At 53.8% G+C, this 21900-nt stretch overlaps 1 protein-coding gene across 1 annotated transcript in view; it reads left to right on the forward strand.

Moving 5' to 3' along the window:
- LOC113458509 (MORN repeat-containing protein 1-like) overlaps positions 1 to 21900 on the forward strand; it is a 32069-nt gene that overhangs the window by 2209 nt on the left and 7960 nt on the right. The window contains exons 2-3 of the mRNA XM_026790009.1: positions 15881 to 16014; positions 16101 to 16180. Of these exons, the coding sequence (XP_026645810.1) occupies positions 15881 to 16014; positions 16101 to 16180 (214 nt within the window). The remainder of the gene's footprint in view (positions 1 to 15880; positions 16015 to 16100; positions 16181 to 21900) is intronic.

The raw sequence follows: 21900 nt of genomic DNA on the forward strand, positions 1-21900 counted from the left end.
CAGCATTTGAGAGAACATTCCTGGTCATCACACGTGTGCCTCAGACATGTCTGTCCCACCTGTTGCTTCACTGTGGCTGCCGGTGGAAGCCAGGGTCCTACCTTGATGCCTTTTGTCCTTGCAAACCACACACAGCCCTAGGTAGAGTCCCTTCCTTGCAGCTAGTCCATCGGTGAGGTCCAGGTGTCTGTGCAGTCAGGAAAACACTGACGTTTCCCTCTCCGTGCAGCTAGTCCATCAGTGAGGTCCAGGTCAGTCGGGAAAACACTGAAACTTCCATTTAGGAATTCTCCGCAGCCCTGACACAACTCCATCCCAGAGCCCTTTTGCCCGTCTCAGGCTTTCCGCCCAGAAACCTTCGGGCTGGCCTTAGGGAGAGACAGTTCCTCCTCCCTGGCTCCTCTTTTCCTCAGATGGCCCAACCTCTCCATAGACTCTGCTCCCCCTGACCCTCCTGGCTGTACAGCCTGTGGCTTCCAGCAAGTCTCGCTCTGACTCCAGCTCAGGCTCTTCACAGGCTCTCTCTGCTGAGCCTTCTGAGACCCTCCCAGCAGTCACCCGACTTGTTCTCTCTGTGGTTGTGTTAGCCACATGACAGAAGAGGGACAAAAAGGACAGTGGAAAGGTGGCAGTTCCAAGTCTCAGCAGCCCAGGTCTTTGGGGTGCTTGCCTGTTGACGCCCCAGAAATCCTGACAGTAGGGGCCAGAGATGCCCAGAGCCCAGAGTGTGATAGGCTTGTCTTTGCCAGGACAGCAACATTTCTGACAGGAAGATGACTGTCCAAACAGCCATCTCGAGATGAGCAGCAAAGGCTGCAGGTCCTTCAGTGTGAACACAAAGGCTGGGGTGGGGCTCATATTCTTTCCTTATGGGCAAGCTGTAGTCTCCAGAGGACAACCAGACCCCGTGCACCCATGAGCAGAAGCCATGCTGATCTGGCCTGGGGGGGCAGCACCTCCCCAGGACCCCGGGAGCCAGCCTGGCCCATCTCCCCCTTTGTCTGACTCCACCTCGGCTACAGGAGTAATTTCATGCTGCCTCGGCAGAATAGTTCTCATATTTCTGCATAAAAATACTCGCTGGGCGCCACGCCTTCCGCTCTGAGAGACTTTCCGAGCCAAGTGCTGCGGTCTCAATGAAAACCAGGCCCCAGAATTCAGAGCTTGCTCTGCACTGTGCTGCTGGAAGGTGCCTGCCCTGTCTCCTGTGCCGCCCAGAGCCTGGTCCTTGTGATTTTATCACAGGACAGCCCGAGAAGAGGTCACTGAGGGGGCACAGGGCCCCCAGGGGTCCCCAGTACACCGAGTGGTTAACATAGGAGCCAGGCCCAGGTTCCTTTTGGGACCTGTCAGGAAGTATCACCTTGGTGTCTCGGGCACTTAGGAGGCCATAAGGAGCATGGCCCTCCTTTCAGAAAAACCACGAGGCTTTGAGTCTGACACCTGAAGTCTGACACTGACCTTGGTCATTCTAGGCAAATTCTATATCACTAACCTATATCAGGGTCATCAATCCCTGTTGGGAGCTCCTCGAGGGCTGGCCAGCACCCCTGAACCCAACTGTGGGAGCCTGGACTCCCATTTCCCTGTTGTTTCTAGCCAGACTGTAAACTAAGAGCTGGCAGGCCACATGTATGATCACCCCACCCATCCCCCTCCCTGTGCAGGAGGGCTGGTGAGGGTGGACCCACTTAAATCTAGACTGAACCAAGGTGGCAGACCAACAGTCAGAGAAATGGCTTTCTGGCTATTTCTACCCTTCTTAAAACTTCCCTGCCCAAGGGAATGGGTAAAAATTGGCTCTGTCTGCCCATCTGTCTTACCAGGTGGACTGAAGGGCCCAGGAGTGACCTCTGGGTAGGCAGTTTCAGGCCCCTGGACCACACTGGGAGCTGTTCACTGAGCAAGAGACACACGGATTCCCCTCCTTCTCCAGGGCCTTCAGCCCCCCAGGGGCTCCAGGACTGGAACATGCCCCTAGAATGACTTCCACCTGAAGTAACTCTCCTGCTCCATTCAGTGCACGTCAGACCGAGATCCCTGGCAGGAACGGGCAGAGGCCCAAGCCGGTGGCGGGCAAAGCGAGCACGCTTGTGAGTGCTTCTACGGCTCTCTCATTTCTGTCTTACCCTTGCTTGCTGTGGTCCCACTTAGGATAGATTTATTGTACTACTAATTCTCAACCACGATCCAGTTAGTTTTCCTTCTCTCGGAGCAGCTTCCAACGCTGCCTTTCCTTTCCAGTTCCTCTCTCCTGTTAGTCTGCCCCAGGGATCCCAGCAGTGCCCGCAGGGGCCCCACCCAGCACCTCCAGGTTTTCACACTGGCCTTCAGGCCTCTGCAGGATGGAGGGGCCCTTGGCCATGTGCCTTTCCTCCCTAGGCATTCTGCAGAGCCCTTAAGTCACTAAGAAAGCTTAACTCTGTCCTGGGCAAGAGCAACATCTGATAAAAAAAAAAAAGACCCTCATCCAAAGAGCGATGAACCCCCTGCAGCTAGGAAGCCTGACTGCTACAGCTTGGGACACAACCCCTGTCAAGAGCCTGGCTGAGGCTTCCCCACATCTAAGACTGGGCCTGGAGTCCCTCTCTGGGTCGGCAGGAAGGAGGCACCGGGGGAGGCTTGCTTCAACCTGTGACAAGGAGTTAAAAGGCAAGTCCTGCACAGAAGAAATGCCAGGCTGTGCCTGGAGACTGCAGCCAGAGCGGAGTCCTGGGTCCCTTAGAGACAGCAACGACGGGTACAAATCCGAAACAGTCTCATTGCGCAAGGGGAAAGTGGGACAGAGACTATGTCCTTAGAGTGGACTTCAGACAGACAGACAGACAGACAGAAACCCTGGTCACCTTGCTCTTGTCCCTGGCAGGGTCCCTCTGCTGTCTCACTGTGTCCCTGTGAGGCTTTCTCAGGCCTGTGGTTCTGAAGGTGAAGAATTGAGGGCTGGCAGGGTGGGAGGAGCCAGGTCAAGGACGTCCTGATTAGACATCTGGTCACCTCAGAAACTGCACGCTCATCTCACCATCCAGACAGGGACAAGAGCCCAAGGGGCTCAATCAATGGCTGTTAACTCAGCAGAAGGCCTGAGATGACGGGCATGGGTCTTGTTCCTGCCGAGGCACCTTAGGATGGTGCTTTTTCGTTTTTGTTTTTGTTTTTTAATTTCAAGACAGGGTTTCTCCATAGCTTTTTTGGTTTTTCTGTAGCTTTGCAGCCTGTCCTGGAACTAGCTCTTGTAAACCAGGCTGGCCTTGAACTCACAGAGATCCACCTGCCTCTGCCTCCCAAGTGCTGGGATTAAAGGCGTGCGCCACCACCGCCCGGCTAGGACGGTGCTTCTGTGCAGGGGCATGAAGGTTCCACCAGAAGCCGTGTGTCTCTTGCATACCAGTCACCAAGCACAGCCAGAGCCAAGGATGGGACTGACCTGAGCTCCTGAAAACTGCGGCTTCACTGTGAGAAGATGAGATACGACTGGTTTTAGCTAATGACCCAATAATAACTTCAGCTCCATTGATGTTTGCTTCTCCCCCGTACATCGCCCAGGGGCGGGGCAGATCCACATCCAGTTGTGGGATCCCCATTTCTGCCTCTTAGTCTCTCTCTTCCTTAGTGATGTGCATTTACCATGCCATGTCCTAGAAAGCTACACAAGCTTCGGCTATCGTGCTTACTGGGAAGGAAGAAAATATGAGGGGCAGAAGTTGGTCACACCACTTCATGCCAGGCCATGAGGAGATAAGTGTAATGTGCCAACAAAGATTAAGCTCCATTATCAGCGATGAAGGGGAAACTGGACTGTAAGCATCTTTGCCAAGTAGAAATCCCATCAAGGCACACCATCCACACACAGACATCAGACAGGGTCCCCAGCACCTCTTCAGGCACAGATCACAAAGGCTGTCCCACCGTGATCCCCAAAGCTGTGCAACCCAGCCTCTAGCACCCCAGACCCGTGGGGCTATGGTGGGGGGCTTCCCAGCTGTAACAGTGAGGCTGCTGCTTCTGCCAGACCGACAGGGAGTATGGAGAGGGCCACGTGAGAGCGAGGGGGACGCGCCACCTAGGCCGACTCCTACCGTGTACTCACTGGAGGACAACATGTTCACCCAGCCTGTTTCGCCCCTTTGAGCACTGAGGGGTTTCCGTTTGGACAACCCAGCTCAGAGGTCAGGTTGCCCCGAGGAGGAGGTGGGAAGGAGACTCTGGAGTGCTCGTGAGTCAGACCTGAAATTAAAGCAGCACTGGAGGTGGGACACACTTTAATCAGCAGTGTTTCAACGTGTTCCTGAAGCCTGCGGCCAACAGCCAAGGCAGAGGGAGCCCCATCCCCAAGGTAGAAACAGCGCTGCCCTCTGCAGATCCTCAGCATCCCCAGCCTATCCCGGTGTCTCTGGACCGGAATGTGGCACAGCAGCCTTGTGAGGGGAGCTCGGCCCTGCCGGCAGCAGAGGCTGCAGGTAGCACTGTCTGCTGGTTGAAGGCCACCGACCCACCTGAGAGCCTGCTGCCCAAGTCCAGCTCCCCTACCCTCACCTGTAGGGAGATGGCTTGAGGTTTGCTCACCAAGTACCAACCACCAGGTCATTGAGGCAACTCAGGATACTGCCCCTCTTCCCAAGCATCCCTGGCCTCAGCCCACCTCGCCTCCAACTGGGACTTAGGGTCTCAGGCTTCCTTGGTCTGGGATTCCAGACAATTCAAAAAACAAGCCCTTCAAAAACTTGTGTTTCTACCTACACAAAGAACTAAACTGAAAAGAGAAAATGTATTCTGTTTCTGGAGGCCTAATGTCAGTAATAGGTAACTGAGAAGTGTGGTATTTCATTATTCTGTTGATATGAAATATTTCAGTTGTTTTAATTGTTTTTAAGTTTCCAGTAGACTATTTGCATTTCGATGAGCATCACCGACAATTCCTAGGCGTGGACTATTGCCAGATATTGCAAGTCCTATTTTGGATAAATTACAGCACCCAGATTTTAGCAACAAAGCACATTGATTTTATATTCAAAGGGCTTTTTATATTTAGTCTCTTAACCTTTTGTAATTCCCACCCACAGCTTGAAGTGCAGAGTCCTTTGTGTTCCTTGTTCTCGGTGGGGCGTCTGCCGCGCCCCGCAATTTGGGCCCATTGACTCATGCGGCAGGTGCGGGTGATTGCGGGTGGACGCTGTGGGCGCCGGCTGGTGATTGCAGGAGGGACAAGGTGGGCTCCGGGCCCGTGGCTCAGACAATCCCTTGCAAATTAGCTTTGGGAACCTAGAGGAGCCAGTGCCATGAGAGAGAAGGTCGGTTTTCTTTTCTTTTCTTTCTTTCTCTTTTTCCCCTTGTAATACACAAAACCTCCTAGTGAATGTTTTCAATTGGTACGAATGACTTCTCCTTTTCATGTTTCGGACAAATGGTTTTGAGTATTCACCGCGTTCTATCTATGAAGAATCAACCGTTATTGTATGACAGTTTTAAAAACCAAGGTGCCCTTTGCTGCTAATTCAATCTTGCCAATAAAGTGGCGGAATGTGTAGCGAGAATTTCTGGAAATTTCATTGCCTCATGGGGTGACACTGCATTCTAATATTAATTGTCTGTGGTTAATTACGGCAGGATAGCCTGAGAGAGCCATATTTCTAAGGCGAAGTTCATTCTATGATTTCCTTTTTGCGGAATTATTACATAGAGGGAATGTCCCAGAAAAATATAGCATGAAAAGATGTATTCCTTCCCATGCCAAAACAGCAATAGGAGTGGAAGTTGGCTCAGATGGTCGGTATCTGTGCAGAGACACACAGAGGTCTTGCGAGGTGGACGAGGGAGAGGACCCCTCCCACCCTCAGGGCTCAGCTCTTTTGTCTTTGAATAAAGTTGGGTCTCTCACTGCCTCCCTTCCTCTCGAGGTTTCTGGATTTCCACAGGTCCTCTCTTTTCATACATTAAAAAGAGGTCTAGGGGCTGGAGAGATGGCTCAGTGGTTAAGAGCACTGACTGCTCTTCCAGAGGACCCGGGTTCAATTCCCAGCACCCACATGGCAGCTCATAACTGTCAGAAGATCCAGTTCCAGGGGATCTGACACCTTCTTACCAATGCACATAAAATAAAGTTAAATAAACCAAAAAAAATATTTTAAAAAAAGAGGTCTAATTCTATTTTTGACTTTACTCATGGGAGGAGGACATGTGCCTGCCGTGGCATCTGTGTGGACGCCAGAGGCCAGCTCTCCTGAGTTCGGTTCTCTGCTTCCACTCTGTGGTCCCTGGGGATCAAACTTTGGTCAGGTTTGACACGAAGCATCTCTACCCACTGAGTAATCCCACCAGTCCTGAGTTTCTCTCTTGCTATTTCCTCCCTTCCTGTCCTGAAAAAACATCAATCCTAAAGTTATTACATCTTAACAATGAGGGTGTAGCTTGGGGCCCATGAGGGATGCTAAGGGCGTGGAAGAGGGGCCCTAAGTGGCAAGGAGTGGTCTGAGCCTGAGAGGTTGGGGGAGGCTCTGTGAGGACCACAGCGGTAAGAGTCCAGACACTAGGGTAGGTCCAGTGAGTCCCTGCCCTGAGAGCCCCGAGGCAGGAGGTCAGATATGGAAAACAAGACCCTCAGAAGCAGACAATGATAAAAGCTGTGTGCCTGTACACCTGTGTACAAACAGCTGGGGGTGTGAGCACCCCCTTCCCCCCCCACCGGAAGCAGAGAGCAGGCATAGCACCTGGTGCTGGATCTCCAACCCTGCCCTCATGAGAACCAGAGTATGGTAATGAGGAGCCGCAGAGCTGAGTGGGAGAGGACCCCGCTAAGAGTGTCTGATGGAGGTAGAGCTCCAGCGGCAACCTTAGACAACATGGGGCATTTAAATAAAGAATAATGACCCTGAACCAGAGACCACTGAGAGTGTGTGCCTAAAACCCAGAGAAGCAGGTCTGGGATGTCCTGTAAGTCTGATGGCAGGTGACATTTTAGGTGGCCTTGAAGCCCCACAAATCCCGCCAGAGTTCAAGGGGAAGTGCTCAGGGGGACCGGAAGCTGCCACTGTAACCAGGCCTCTGAGTGGACCCTGTAGGACTACAGTAGGGCCTGTGGCAGAGAGGTCTGGATGGTCCATAGGCCCCAGGGTCACAGCAGCCAGGGAACAGCCTGGGTCTTCGCCCTTGTGTGCCTGCCATGGACAGGTGTTTTGTAAACTGCGGTGAAGAGGGACTTGGTAGGAAACCCTGGGTTTGTCTGAACTGCAAGCCCTGCCGCCGACTGTGTCTGAGTGTCCGTAGGTCTGAGATGTTTTATTCTGTGGACTTGGCAGCCCTAGGGATGGAAGCCAGGGCCTTGCGAATACCAGCTCGCTCAAGGATACCACTGAGCCACACCCCTAGTTCCCCAACAGCTTTTATGAGTAAAGAAAAAAAAGACCTTCCTGCCCTCCTACCTGCCCTGCTGTTTCCTAAGAGTTTGTGGTTGCTGGGCAGGTTTGAGCAGGACCCCGATGTCAGGATGGAGCCTGCAGCCCTTGCACCCTTCTGCGCCTGTCCTCCCAAGTACCAGCAACCCCGCTGGCCTCCACAGCTACAGTCTACAGCGGAACATAGATGGTTGTCCTGTCAGCCCCACTGTTCTCTTTGGAGCTGGACATCTAAGTTCCTCCAGCTCTGAGAACCAGGAGGCCTCCCTGTCACTGCTAGGAAGGAGGTGGCAGCAGGTTCTACAGGAGCAGCACAGGACTCTGGGGACAGTAAGTCAAGGTAGTCTGTACGGGATAGCAGATGCACTGCGTCGTAAATGGCATGTGACATGTGCCATTGCTGCCTGGTGGCTCTGCCTCCTCTGCTGTCATTCTGTGCTGACAGCGCCAATGCTGAAACCATTCAGGGGCACAGAGAGAGGAAGCAAGGCGCACTCTAAGGAGGACCTTGGTAGAGGCAGCAGGGACAGGCGGATCCCCAGACTAGGGCCTGCCTCCATGGAAACACTAGCTCCCTGGTGCCTGAGACCTTAGGGTCTGCAGGGTCCCCCCTGCTTTCACAGGTTACCCTCAGTGCTGAGCTCACCTCTCCTATGACTTTGGGCCATTCTAAAGACCTTCTGCCAGACAAGCAGTGAGGTTGCCTGCATCTTGACCAGCAGCCTCGAGGACAGCTTTATTGTTACTGTTTCTTTCATTTTGTTTTACAGTGTCCATGAGCCAGGTGGCGGTGGTGCACTCCTTAAATCCCAGCACTCAGGAGGCAGAGGCAGGTGGATCTCTGTGAGTTCAAGGCCAGCCTGGTCTACAGAGTGAATTCCCAGGACAGCCGGGAACTACACGGAGAAACTCTGTCTAAAAAACCAAATAAACAAATAAATAAAAACAGGCTTCATGAAGTCCTGGCTGTCCTAGACTCACTTATGTAGACCAGGCTGGCCTGGAACTCACCAAGATCCTCCTGTATCTCCCTCCCCCGTGCTGACATCAAAGGTGTGCGCCACCGCACCCAGCTTCAGGGACCCTGAGGACAGAAGTGAAAAAGGGGAGCCACGTTAACAAGAATCAGCCTTGGCATCTCCCACCTCACCTGCAGTCCCCACCTAGGACCCCTGCCCTCCCCACCCAGGACCCCTGCTGTCTGTACTCAGGACCCCATCAGTCAGCCAGCCTTTCTCCTTACTCTGTGGCTTGCTGGCATGAGTTTAGCCCGTGTGGGAACCCCAACCATTCACGATCATCTGTGATTAGCTCTGCTCACTTGTGGCCTTGACCCAGGGCTCTCTCCTGGGTTTCTGCTCCCTTGAGGTACCCTAATCTGGAGGACTGTGTGTCCATCCTTCCCCAAGGACACAAGAGTCTTAGGTTCCAGGCCACACCCATTCAGAGCGGGGCAGGATTTCAGAAGGGCTACAGGCTTGGTGGATACCCAGACTTGTCCCTGGAGTGGCTTTGCTGCTTGCTATTTGGCTCTCACTCCCTGGCTTGCCCTGGACAACTAGCTGTTGCCCCTGAGCAGAGGTGCCTTCGAGGCTGAAAGCAATCAGGAACCCCACATAAGCAGGACACCTAGGGACCCCATACCAATTCCCCTTGGCCTGGGGCTCTTCCAGCATCCCTACAGAGCCTGGGGCTGTCCCAGTGGCCCAGCCTTGCTGTTTTGCTGTACACAAACAGCTTGGCTGGGGAGAGCCTCCTGAAGGCGAGGAGTGGGTGGGGGTGTCAGAAACAGACTCAGAAAGAGCCTCGAATTAGCCCAGTCTTGGAAGCCTGCCAGCAGCAGCTCGCTGGCTTCCCTGTTCCAAAGCAGTTCTGACACAGAGCTCCAGAAGGCAGGCATGGAGCAGCCGCGTGCCTGAGGCTGCAGAGTTTCACAAAGGAGTTTCCAGCCAGCTTAGGTGTGGCACAGAGCGTGGGCTCTACAGAAATCACGTGGGGCAGGCAGTATCTCTTGCCTGCTACCTCAGCACTTAGAAGGGTGAAGCAGGAGGATTATCATGAGTTTAAGGCCGGCTGGGGCAACGTAGTTCTAGACCAGCCTGAAATATATAATGAGACCCCGCCTTAAATTCTTTTTTAAAATAGCCACTTAGTGGAACCCGAACAGAAATGGCACTCTGGTGTTCACTCTGGATCCCAAGACAAGCTCCCATAAAACACTCAAGAGTGTTTGCATAAGGTCCATTTTCTTTGTTTCAGGAAAGCAGGGCAGACCTCAATGGGCCCCGGCAGGCTTTGCACTGCCACAGAACCTTGTGGCTCTGCTCTGCAGCCATGACTGCCTGTCACTGAGCTTGGCTCAGAAAACAGAAGGCACAGTTAGTTACCTTTCTCATCAGGCCACCCCTGTCCAAGGTTGTAGAAATCAACATTTGGAAACAAGTTGGTTTTTGTTTGTTTGTTTGGTTGGTTGGTTTTTGTTTTGTTTTGTTTTTTAGTTTTTGGCAAGGCCTCCTGTAACCTGGGCTGGCTTCACAGGCGGAGTCAGGGATGACCTTGAACTTCTGATTTTCCTACCTGCACCTCCTGAGTTCTGGGATTACAGGGGACACACTCTGCACTAAGAAGCAGAGGCTAGAGGCAGGCGAATCTCTCAGTTCAAGGCCAGCCTGGCCTACGGACAGAGTTAGATCAGGGGAGGTGGAGTTTTTGGAGAGATGGCTCAGCAGTTTAGAGCTCTGTCTGCTTTTCCAGAGGTCTCAGGTTCAATACCTAGCGCCCACAGGGCAGCTCACAACTGTCTGTACCTCTAGTTCCAGGGAATCAATCAAATGTCCCCTCCTGCCTTCCTCTAGCACCTGACATGCATGTAGTACATAGGCATACATGCAGGCAAAATACCGTAATGCATAAAATAAAAATAAAAAAAAATCTCAAAACAAAGAAATAAAAAAAGAAACACCAAAAATTGGCCTGTAGGGGAGGGTAGCAGGACAATGCTGAAGTTGAAGACTCTGTGCAATTTTCCTACACAATAAAAACCCATTTACACAACTGATTCTCTGAGAGGGGTCACTGGCGTGCAGGCCAGTGCCTTTCCACCCTTGTGATGTTTTATTTACCTATGGGGCGTTATGACAGAACGCTGACCATCAGCAACTCAGAGGAGCAAGGGTCTTTGTTTTGTTTCCAATTTATTTAACCTTATATTATGTGCACTGATGTGAAGGTATAAGATCCTCTGGAACTAGGATTACAGACAGTTGTGAGCTGCCATGCGGGTGCTGGGAATTGAACCCAGGTCCTCTGGAAGAACAGCCAGTGCTTTTAACTGCTGAGCCATCTCTCCAGCTCTGGAGCAAGGGTTTATTTTGGCTCAAGGTTTTCAGGGTTTCCATCTATGGTCACTTGACCCCATGCACTTGGGCAAGATGTCATAGCAACAAGAACATGGAGGAGGGTCTTTATATACAGTGATGTGGGCTGGGCAGATGGCTCAGCCATTAAAGGCTAGACTCACAGCCAATACATACATATATTGGTGTGTGCAGTGGCAGGGAGCTCATTGGCTTCTGTCTTCTACTGAAGATTAAAGACCTGGTATAACCTTTAAATCTAAGCCCAGTGACCTGATTGATTCCTTTTAAAGTTTCTTCAACCTCCCAAAATACTGTGCCACACCAGCTGGAGGCTGAGAGACTGACAGGAGTCATTTCAAATCAAGCAGGGACAGCCCCCAGGCCTGGGCACCTGCAGAACCCTGTATAGCTGCGTCTATTCCCTTACTTGTGAAGGGGGCAATGGGCGGTCACTGGGTGTGTGTAAGCTGCGTCTGAAGCGCTTAGCAAGGCTCTGGTCCTGGGAGCCTCGGGGAGCTGCACACAATTGACTCATTTCTTCTGGGCTGTAACGGTGGAGTTGGAGCTGGAGGGCTACATGCTGGGGAGGCCTGTGCAGAGACTGGGGACAGATCAGGCACTGCCGCCCTCTAGCCATAGGGTGGAACCTCTGTCGGTTAGTCCTAGCCACAGCAGGGCCAAAAGAACAAGAGCACCCCTAGATGAGCAGGGCAGACACACTGATAGCACGGAAAGCCTCACCTGGACGCCTGGGTGTCCTTCTGATGGGAACTGTACTGCTAACTTACCCAGGCACTGTGCCGTTCCTTAGCTAATGGAGTGCACACTGAAGACTAATGCCCTGTGTCTGGTCACCTCCAGGCGAGTCCATTCTGTCCCCTCAGGGCTAGTAACATTTATTTTTTTTTTTTGAATTCACTTAAACAAAGAAAATATTTGAGCCCACAGCCTGTGCTCCCCGTGGCGAGTCCCGGGCCCAGGGCGGCCGTTTCACGGGGAGGCAAGCCCTCACAATGTTGTTTGTTCCTGTAGTTTCTCTGCCTTCTGCCTCCGTGTCCTACACAGGCGATTAGGGAGTCTAATTGGTTTGCCTGTAAAAAGATAATTAATTGATATTTCCTTCACAGGGAGGTCAGGCTGCCCGTCCTGATCCCTAGCAGAGCCTCCGCTCTCCAGAGCCTCCTTCCCTGAGGTGGCCCAGCAACCTTTATCTTGCTGATAAAGCCATAATTGCCATCAGCACCAGCAGAGGCCTTAGGGTTGGTTCCCAGAGATTAAGAATCCCGTTCCTGGGCCTCTTGGTTGGGGGGAAGTAGCTACTGGGCAGGAGAGCCTCCCAAAAATGCACCAGGCATCTTCACAGAGCACTCGGTATCTACCGCAGAAACTGCAGGCTGCAAAGTTCCTGCCCTAGAACTGCAGTCAAGGGTGGTTCCCCCTCTGGGGATGGTGTGGGCTCGTGTGTAGTGCTGGAATACCTCTTCCTTGTGTCTCCTCAAGCTTTGGAAGTGACCCCCTGGCTGGCAGTGGCTGGAAGACAGACACTTCTCCTGACAGCATTGCTGCCCTATCTGATAGCCACACTGCGGCTTATCTCTTCGAGGCAGAGCGATCTTAAGCCTTTAGGAAGCTCTTGCAGTCTTTTGCCTATTTGGTTTGTCCTAATAGGACCAAGTTTGCAGACAGGGTGGGCACAGTGAGAACAGTGCCCCAGGGTGAGTGGAGCAGGAGGTCAGAAGCACAGCCATGGAGATCCATGGCAGCAGGGGCACAAATTAGTCCTGACATCTCCAGGTGCTACCCCAGCAAAGCACACAGGACTGCAGAAAGGGAACAAACAGCCCTTGGGGCAGGGGAGGCAGCTGGTGGGGGAGGCTCTGAGGTGGCTGAAGGATGAGCAGGGTGCAGGGGGCTCAGCCAGAGTGCGGAGAGTGTGGAGCAGAGGGGCTCGCCCTCTGACACTCCAGCAGAGCTGAGAGCATGAGACACAGGGTGTGATCCCATCCATGTCCTCTGCCTGGAGGTTTCGCTCATGCTCCACAAGGCAGGCAAAGCCCTGGGAAGTTTAGGGCAACCGTCACGGGGGCCCCATCCATGCTCAAAACCGGTTTTATGCTGGGGGTGAGGAATAGGTTGCAGGGCAGATTGGTGACGTCTGGGAGCATCATGGCTACCCCACTGTAGACAGTAGTGGCCTGGACTCAAGGACAGGGTAGAAAAATGAGAGGAGTACGGGTAACTAGTTGGAGAAAGGGTTTCTGTGTGTACGGAGGAGAAGGGGAATTGTGACTGCAGCGTGTGGACATCCTGGGGACAGCACATAGGCAGAGCAGGAAGTCGTGCATCTGGTCTCCTAGGAGCCGGACACTGGGGCTCCTCTGGATGAACATGACACCTACCTACCCCCGTGAGAAGTGAGGGCGTAGGAGCAGAACAGAAACCAGCCTACACCAAGGCACCAGGAGAAGGACCTGGCATGGTGTGGGCATGGGCGGTCGCCACTGATGATGGGGTTGAAGATGTGACAGTTGCCCTGGAGCTGGGGTCTAGAGGGTCCTAACCGTCTTCTCGTGGAGCCTGATCCTCATCCACTATGGAGAAGCGGTGGACAGGACAGCTGGTGAGCCTTCCAAGTGGCCCCTTTCCTCTAGAGAAGCCACATGCTGTGGGTGCCTCTAGCCTGTCCCCATGAGTCTCCCCTCCCCTAAGCTCTCTGTCCAGATACACACAGGGTTAGCATAGGAGAGGCAGCTGGCGACCTTGCGTGGCCTGTCTGGACAGCACGCCTGCAGGGAGGAAAGCCTGCCGGGTGAACAGTCTGCTGGGCCACAGGGATCGAAGAGGCAAAGGTGAGAAGTGAAGACTTCTCTTACTTGAGGTGACAAGGGTTGTGGTCAGCCCGACAGCCTCACTCTTGGGCTAGAGGAAGGTCCATATCCAGATGGCCTCAAGTGTCAGTTCTGTGTGGGCTGAGGAACCAGGCTGCCAGGTTCCCACTGTTCCGTGTTTCTTTTCCCATGAAGTGGCGTGTTTCACATAAGTGGCGTAATGTCATACGGTGTCACTATGCCTCCCACTTACCTTGTCTGAACGTCCATTTTTCAGCAACCACATGGTAACAGTGACCGTTCTTATTAGATGGGGTCACCAGATAGGACCACAGAGGAGTGGCATCAAGCAGATGCTCCACGGAAGCCAGCTGTGGTGATGTCTGGAGAAGGCCTTTAACAGCGTGGCCAGAACCTCCCAGCCCGAGGGAGGCAGACACCCATAGCCTGGGTCTAGATATGTTTATTTGCCCATTAGAAATCCCTGCCGGATCCTTTACCTACTCCACTTCCCGGAATTGGTACATGGGAAGGCATGGCCTGAAGTACGAGTTGTCAGTGTCCCCAGGTAGGGGCCACCCAGCAGTCACCCTGACTGGCACACGTCTCTGAGATACGAAGACAGAGCTGGCATCTTAATGCCAAACGTTGTCCTTAAAGGAGGTGGCGGAACTGGTGCCCACGGACCGCATGGCCGTTAGTGTGCAGAGAGCTGAAAACCGTGTTGTCAGCATTGCTGTTCCCAGTCGTTGCCCAGGACGCCAGTGGTGCAGGGCAGAGCTTCAGGGAAGGACATTAGCTAAGGAATGTCCTTGCATAAGAAAAAGGTTTTTATTAATGCACCATAAGACAAAATTAATACACCTCTGAGAGAAATAATTCTCCCACCTGTAATTTGGAGGTAGGTCAGAGGCCCAGCTGCTGCAAACCTGGGCTCTGGGGAAGGGACATTAAAGCCTCTGGCCCCAGGGCCCTGTCTAGCACACAGATGAAAGACAACTTCTGCACCCACCCCAGTCCCAAGGGAGCCAGCCCCAAAATCTGAGCATGGGGGGGTCCCACCTGAAAACCCCTCTTCCCTGAAGAGACATTGCCCTGGGACATCTCACCACCCCCAATGATGCTGGCCCAGACTGTACCTCCTCTTTCGGGACCCCACCGACTACAACCCTCTGCCGTGTTGCTCTCCCGTGAATACCCCACCCCCTCTGCAGCTCTAGTCAGACGCTCCCCCTTTAGAGCCCCCCATCCTCTGGCTCTCAAGGGGCTTGTGTCTCTTCCCCAAGGAGCGACCCTCAGGTCAAAGGCCATTGGAAGTACCCCGAAACTCGGTCCTACAGGAAAGTAGACTGTGGTGCATGCTTGTATTTGATAGGAACCAGGAACCCTGAGCCAACTAGCGCCTGAACTCACCATTTGGGCTAAACCATTTAACTGTAAAAGACAAGGTTCTGGGATTGCAGCTCTGCCTGTGGGTGGAGTAGAGGCCTAGGAAAATGCCCCTCCCATACCTTGGGATCCTGAAAGAGGAAGGAGAAGGAGCCATTGTGGGCAAGGGTCTTTTGGGGCCCATCCTCTGAGCCTCTTGGTGCTGTTGCCCAGGCAGGGGCTGATAGTTACCAGAAGTTCCTATATCCCGACCTGCTGTGGTTGGGGCCTGATGGAAAGTTTCCCAGATTGTACTGAGCTGAAAAGAGGCCAAAGTGTGGTCTCTGTGGTCTGGAGAGCCAAGTGCCTCTGCTGGTCTGGCTGAAGGAGCCAGCCCCCCCCCCCGGCCCCCCTCATCAGGCAAGCAAGGTCTGCTGACTCTGTGTAAACCCCAGACAAGCCCGAGTCCATGCTACAAACCACTATACTGGACACACAGCCCCGCCCACAGTGCTGCGTTCACACTGCCCTCTCCCCGCTTGCCCCGTCCATACCACTTGGTCTGTGGCCTTGTCTACACTGCTATGTCCAGGTGGTTCTGTTCACATTGCCTGGCCATACTCTTCCATCCACACTCCCTGTGGACTGTCTATAGCGCTCGGGCCACACTGTCCACTGTGGCCTTCCCACACTGCTGTGACCACACTCCCTTGCATACACCGTCCTATCCGCCCTGCCCTGATCCAGTCCACTGCTCTATCCACACCCTTTCTCCGTATGTCCCTGTCCGTACTCGTCTCTCTCAGACTGGTTCAGAATACCCAGGACAAAGGTCCATCCCCAGCCAGGCTCCACTTTGACGACAGGGACACCCTTCCCTTCGCTCAGAGTTCATGGGGCCTCTCTCTGCTTTGTTTTCCTGGGCAAACCTGCTCAGCGAGGAGACATGACTCCTGTTCTCCTGCGGCCTGTCGGCGAGTGGAGCAAGGCCGTGCTGAGTTTGCGGACATCTTCCTGGGACCCCCTCCGCCTGGGATGCAGCCTTTTCTCTTCCTCCCCGGCATGCTTGAGGTAAGCCCTGAGGCCATGGATGGGCTCTTCCTCACGACCACCGTGCCCCCCTCTGAACCTCTTTTCTCCTTCTGCCTGACACCTAGAAGACCGGCAACAGGCCCAAAGGTGGCCAGAATCCCCCAGAGGTGGTATCCACCGTCCAGGAGCCTCCAGGAGACACCAGGTAAAAAGTGGGGTCTGCTGCGGTAAAGCCCTGGCCTCTGTCACATACGTGTCACCATGGCGAGGGGTCTGTGAGGGCAGAAAGAGTTGTAGGGAGTCTGGGATGGCAGCACGCTGGTGCACAGCCTTTCGCCGGAGAAGGAGCCGCTGAGCACAGCATCCATGTCTCTGTGGCTGATGACCCCTGCTTATCCAGCAAGGCCCAAGGTGAGCAGCTCCTGCTGCTGCTCTTACTGCAAACCCTGCACCCCCCCCCCACCAGGTAGAACCCCAGGAGGCCTGGTAGCAGCAGCAGAGGCACTGTGGGCTCCTCAGAGGTAGACAGCCATCAACAATGGATACAGTGGGAGAAGTTCCATGTTGGGTAGGGATTACTGGTAGGGGTGGGGCACTCAGAGTGGACATGTTTCTCAACACTCTGTGCCAGGTTGTGCTGTAGGCACACCCAGTCAGGTGCTGTGACTAGTCCCATTTCTCAGGAGAGGAAACTGAGGCACGGGGACTTACCCATTCAGCCACGAGTCCCCTAAATCAAGTCTGGATTTCTGTCTGACAAATCAGAAGGTTGGTACGGTGGGAGGTAAAGAGACAGCACTGTCTGCTGACTCAGGAGGATGTGGCAGCCAGTTCCATCCCCACTCCTCTAGCAGTTGTGAGCCGAGGAGACATGGTAGGTGCCTCGCAGAGAAACCAGCACCCACGTGCCAGGTGCTTGACTGGGGGAACATGTGGGGTGTGGGCCTTCGCTCAACCTAACTGGATCAGGAAGTCCTGGCAGTCAGGGCAGGGAAGGGCCTAGGAAGCCTGAGGACAGGAGAGCCTTGCCCCTGAGATAGCCAGAAGAAAGCCTGAGGGATCGGTGAAGGGCGCCTACACACTACCAGCCAGGTCTCAGCAGAAGGCGGGAGCCCAGGAGCACCCTGAGGGCACTGCAGAGGCCAGGGAAGGGTGCTGTTTCCTGGCTTGCTCCCTATGGCTTGCTCAACCTGCTTTCTGATAGAATTCACAATGGGCTGGGCTCTCCCCTATCAATCACTAATTTACAAAGTGTCCACTGGGTGGTGGTGGTGCACACTTTTACTACCAGGACTTGAGAGGCAGAGGCAGGCGGATCTCTGTGAGTTCAAGGCCAGCCTGGTCTACAGAGTGAGTTTCAGGACAGACAGGGTTACACAGAGAAACCCTGTCTTGAAAAGACAAAAGAAAAAAGAAAATGCCCTACAACTGGATCTTATGGAGGTGTTTTCTTAATCTCGGTTCCCACCTTTCCAGATGACTCTAGCTTGTTGCCAGTTGACGTAAAACTGTCCCGCACACACCGGACCCGTACCCTTATCCCTACGGCCTGCAGAAAATACTCTGGGCTTCTAGGTTCTGGGCAGAGACAGACTCTGGCCATCAGCTGGTGACTCCTGAAACCTGACATTGATTAGGTTGGCTCGAGTCAGAGCCAGCAGTCAGTACTGTCATCCGGAGGCTTCAGACAAAAGGACTGAGTAACGACACGCTCCTCCACCCCGGCAAAGACTGAGAGTTCAGAGCAGTGCACGGGTGCATGGGGTCTAATTGACTTAAGAGCACATCACTTGGAGGGCCTGTTTGCAGGCATCGTGCAGGAACACCTCCTCTGGCTACAAAAATGTCCCTTTGTGCTGCCTCAAAGCAGCTGCTTTGGTAGGGAAGGGAGGCTCTGCATGAGCAAGGTCCTGTGGGCACAGGTTGGTGCCCGCCTCACTCCTCCGCCCTCCGGTAGACACGGGGCCTGTGGGATACTCACCAGGCACGGCAGTAAGGAGGAGAGCGCCCACATCCCAGGGCCCTGAATGGATAGACAACTTCAGAGTCCAGACTTTGAGTGCAAGGAGCCCTTGACCTCCAGACTCCAGGGAGGCTGCTAGTGGCACAGAGGAGGTTGGGGTCCAGGCCTGGAAGGGATGAGTGACAGGGAATCCCGGGCAGGGTTCCCGTGCTCTAGGAAAGGGGTCCTTCTTAGTCTGTAAGTAGGCTTTTCATGTTCTCAGAGCCTGATCTCTGTCTTAATACCCAAAGCCAGACTAACACTCTTCCGAGGAGGGACACGATCATGGTTAGGTACACCCCAGCAGCAGAGAGAGGTAGGCAGTAGTGGGAACAGTCGGGCAGGCTCCTCCTGCCAGCGTTCCTGGGACTGAACATGTTTCTGTCCTGGGCCCCTTGCTGCATTCCTACAGAGACATTCCACACATGTTATGGAATTTCACTACATGACAAAGGGCCTTGTCAGTCCTGGACGATGTGAAATCGTGTCAGCTGCCAAAAAAAAAAAAAAAGAGAGAAAGAAAGAAAAATGGACTTGATTTATATAAGTGTGGCTGTGAATTTGTCCAGCCACACATGAACATCCCATACAATAGGAAAATGACTCTGGTTACATTCTCCCCCAGAATCCCTAACGGCACGCAACTGCCTGAAACTCCATCAGTGAAGGTGCCGAGACACATCGACACGTCCCATCACCCAGTGATGGAGGTGGAAAGTTCCGGCAGATGACCTTGGGCCTAACTGCACACTGGTGTCTCTCGCCCGTTCACCCAAAGCCTGACACATGCTGGGGATTGTCAGAGCCTCTCCTCCCTCCTCAATTCTGAGGAAAACGGTTTTAATTAAGACTTCCATGATTAGTCATTTAATCAGTCATTAGGCCAACACAGATGGAGTCAATTAATTTCTTTATATACTTGAAAAGAGAGTTGTTTGGCAGCCTACAGCCTCCTGAGCTGACGGTAGGTGGCCACGGTGCCCCTAACACTGGACTTGAAGGAAGCAGCAACCACTGGTGGTAAGGAGATGCCAGCTCCCAAGGTTCCCACCTGTCCTGAACCTGGGGCTTCAAATGACGTCACAGGCAAGGCTGCCTCATGAGAGCTACCCTGTGAGTAGCCTCTGGCTGTAGCCCACTAGAGTACCAAGACATTTTGGGCAAGAACCCAGCCAACCGCTGGCTTGGAGCCCGAAACAACATGGGGCAGGGTAGCATGAGCCCTGCACATGTGACAAACTGAGGAAGGTCTAGCCAGTGAGGCAGCCATGCACCCGACAGAGACACATCACACCCCGGGCCTGTAGCCCATAGACTCACATCAGCCAATGAGACATCAGGCTGTGGGATGCGGGGTGACACAAGGAATCTCCTCGCTCCCCACCTGGGTCCCACCTTGCCACCCCTCCACCCCCACCCCCAGGCTCTTGATGCCATAATGCCACGTGCCTGGCTCATTCCGGGGGTGCCTTTCTCCCCTCTGCTTCCCTTCCAAGCCATGCTGGGAGACTCCTCGAGCAAATGCTTTTTGTTTCCCTCTGTGTAGACCTGGCTATCTGTCTGTCTGTCCTGGAATTTGCTCCGTAAACCAGGGTGGCCTCAAACTCACAGAAATACGTCTGCCTCTGGGGCAAATGACTTTGAACAGTCTCTAATCGACTCAGAGACTCACAAGTTGTGGTTGTAACAGCACAGGCACCACCTGGTCCCTCCCCCAGTTCTGCTGCAGCTCATCTGTGCCCTCCTAGGGGCTGAGCTCCCTCCTGACCACAGGGCATAGCCGAGCAGCAAGAGCAGAGCACCGGGTTGAGGCCCCCCATAGCATAGCTCCAGGAAACACGGGTGTGCTGTGGCTGGGTCTGCCCCAGGGAGGAAGATCAGAACTCCAGAGACAGGGACTGAGCAGCCTGGAGGACGGTTAGACCCTGGTGTAGGCACCAGTGAAAGGACAAGATGGAGCAGGAGCTGTGTCCTGGGATCCCGAGGCCCTTGCTGCCGGGCCATCACGGACTTCTGTTACCCTGAGCAGGGAGTGCGGAAAGCCCTTCTAGGAGAGCGAGGAATAATTAGGAGATTCCTGGGTCCTTCCTTTCCTTAGCAAGTTTATTTTTTAAATATTTGTGTGTGTGTGTGTGCATGCGCGCACACGCGTGTGTCTGTCTCTGAACATGTGTGAGGTTGCCAGCATAGTCCAGAAAAGGGGTCACATCCTCTGGAGCTGAGTTATAGGCAAGTGCGGGGCACCTGATGTGGATGCTGAGAACCAGACTCCAGCCCCAGGAAAGAGCAGCACAACTACTCTTAACTACGGAGCCACCTTTCCAGCTTCCTCGAGAAAGTTTCAAGGACTGAAAACTGAGCCCTGTCTGTCTACGCAGGAGTAACAGACTGGAGCAGGTGTGAGGGCCTGGAGGGAGCAGCTGGCCCTGGACGCGCCTGTCCTGGAGGCCTAATCTCCCGCTCACAGCAGGCTGCTTCCTGCCTGCCAGCGCTGGGGAAAGGAGACCCAGGACAGCAACCTTAACCCTTCCCTCTCCAAACAGGGTCAAAGAGCTTGGCTTCCCACCTGGGGCAGCCACAGCCACCCATGGCTGCCCAGAAGCCTGGCTGAGCCTCTGTTTGGGGCTTCATGGTAGTGGCATATGGCAATGTGACCCCAGAGCCAGTCTAGCCTATGTGCTGAGATTCCTGCCCTGGCCTGTGTCCAGGAGAAGGGATCACAGGACCGGAGTCAGCACCCTGGCTGTGGGAGCACAAATGTCACTGGCCAGGTCGGTGAGCATGTACACACACACACACACACACACACACACACACACACACACACTGCTCTGGCTGATGGTTCTAATTTTGGAACTTTGGTTTGGAGTCCCAGGGGGTTACAGAAGCACTGGGGGCTCATGCTAAGGGGGGCCTGGCCTGGTTTTTTTGGAGAGTTGCCCTGGGGTGGCAGTTTTTCCCAGTTTGTGTCTTGGTTGTCTCTTCACTCTGAAGCTCTTTAAACCAGCACGGTCTGTTAGTATAGGGGCTTGGCTGCACTCAACCCCTGAGAATCCTAGGATGAAGCATCTACTCCGGCTCCCGGCCTTAACCTGGCCTTGACCCTGAGGTTCAAATAGGTTCCTCAGAGATGTAGGAACCTGCATCTTGCACCCCCTGCAACTTTCCCTCTAGCCTGGAATCAGGAGCACCTGGGGCTCACTAGGCTCAGGCCCTACTTCAGTTCCCCTGATGAGGCCAGCTAGGAGCAAAGATGGTGGTAGGTATCTGTTTCATAAGCTGGACCACCACAGGCCAATAGGGCAAGACCCACACTAGCACCGCCAGAGCTCCTGTAGGTGCAGGGCCGGCCAAACCTGATGTGTAGCCACAGAGGGCTAAGCCCATACAGCAGTGGGCAGAGAGGCATGCTATCGGAAGCTGTGTGACCTGCACTGTGTTCTGCTGTCTCTGCTCCTTTGTGAGATCTGGTCATACAAGTCCACCACACAAACCTGTGGCTCCTTAGTTCTTACAGTGCCCTTCACAAATACACCCTGAGCAGTCAGGACCGGCGCTACATGTGAAGGATGGTGCAGGTAGCTAGGACTAGGAGCCTGTGAGAGACCCTGCCGAGTCTCAGGCTGCTCAGGTGACAGCAGGAATATGGAGGAGGCTCTGCTGTGCGTCTGTCTGCTCAGCCTGGGACCAGCCTCCCTCCATGCACCTGTGATGCCTTTGCTCTCCAGCAGAGCCCACGTGGTCTTGAGAGGAAAGACAGAGGAATACTTAACTAGTCACCCTGCTCAGTAGATACCCCATGGCCCCTGGATCTGTGACCTGTAGCTTGTAGCAGGCTTCGCAGGCTTGGCTGGCAGTAGAATTCTGGGCAAGCATGAGCATCTCCATCAAATGGCCTCTGGGAGCAAGCATCAGAGCTCTCC

Source organism: Microtus ochrogaster, unplaced genomic scaffold (genome assembly GCF_000317375.1).
Source record: "Microtus ochrogaster isolate Prairie Vole_2 unplaced genomic scaffold, MicOch1.0 UNK38, whole genome shotgun sequence".
Taxonomy (NCBI): Eukaryota; Metazoa; Chordata; class Mammalia; order Rodentia; family Cricetidae; genus Microtus; species Microtus ochrogaster.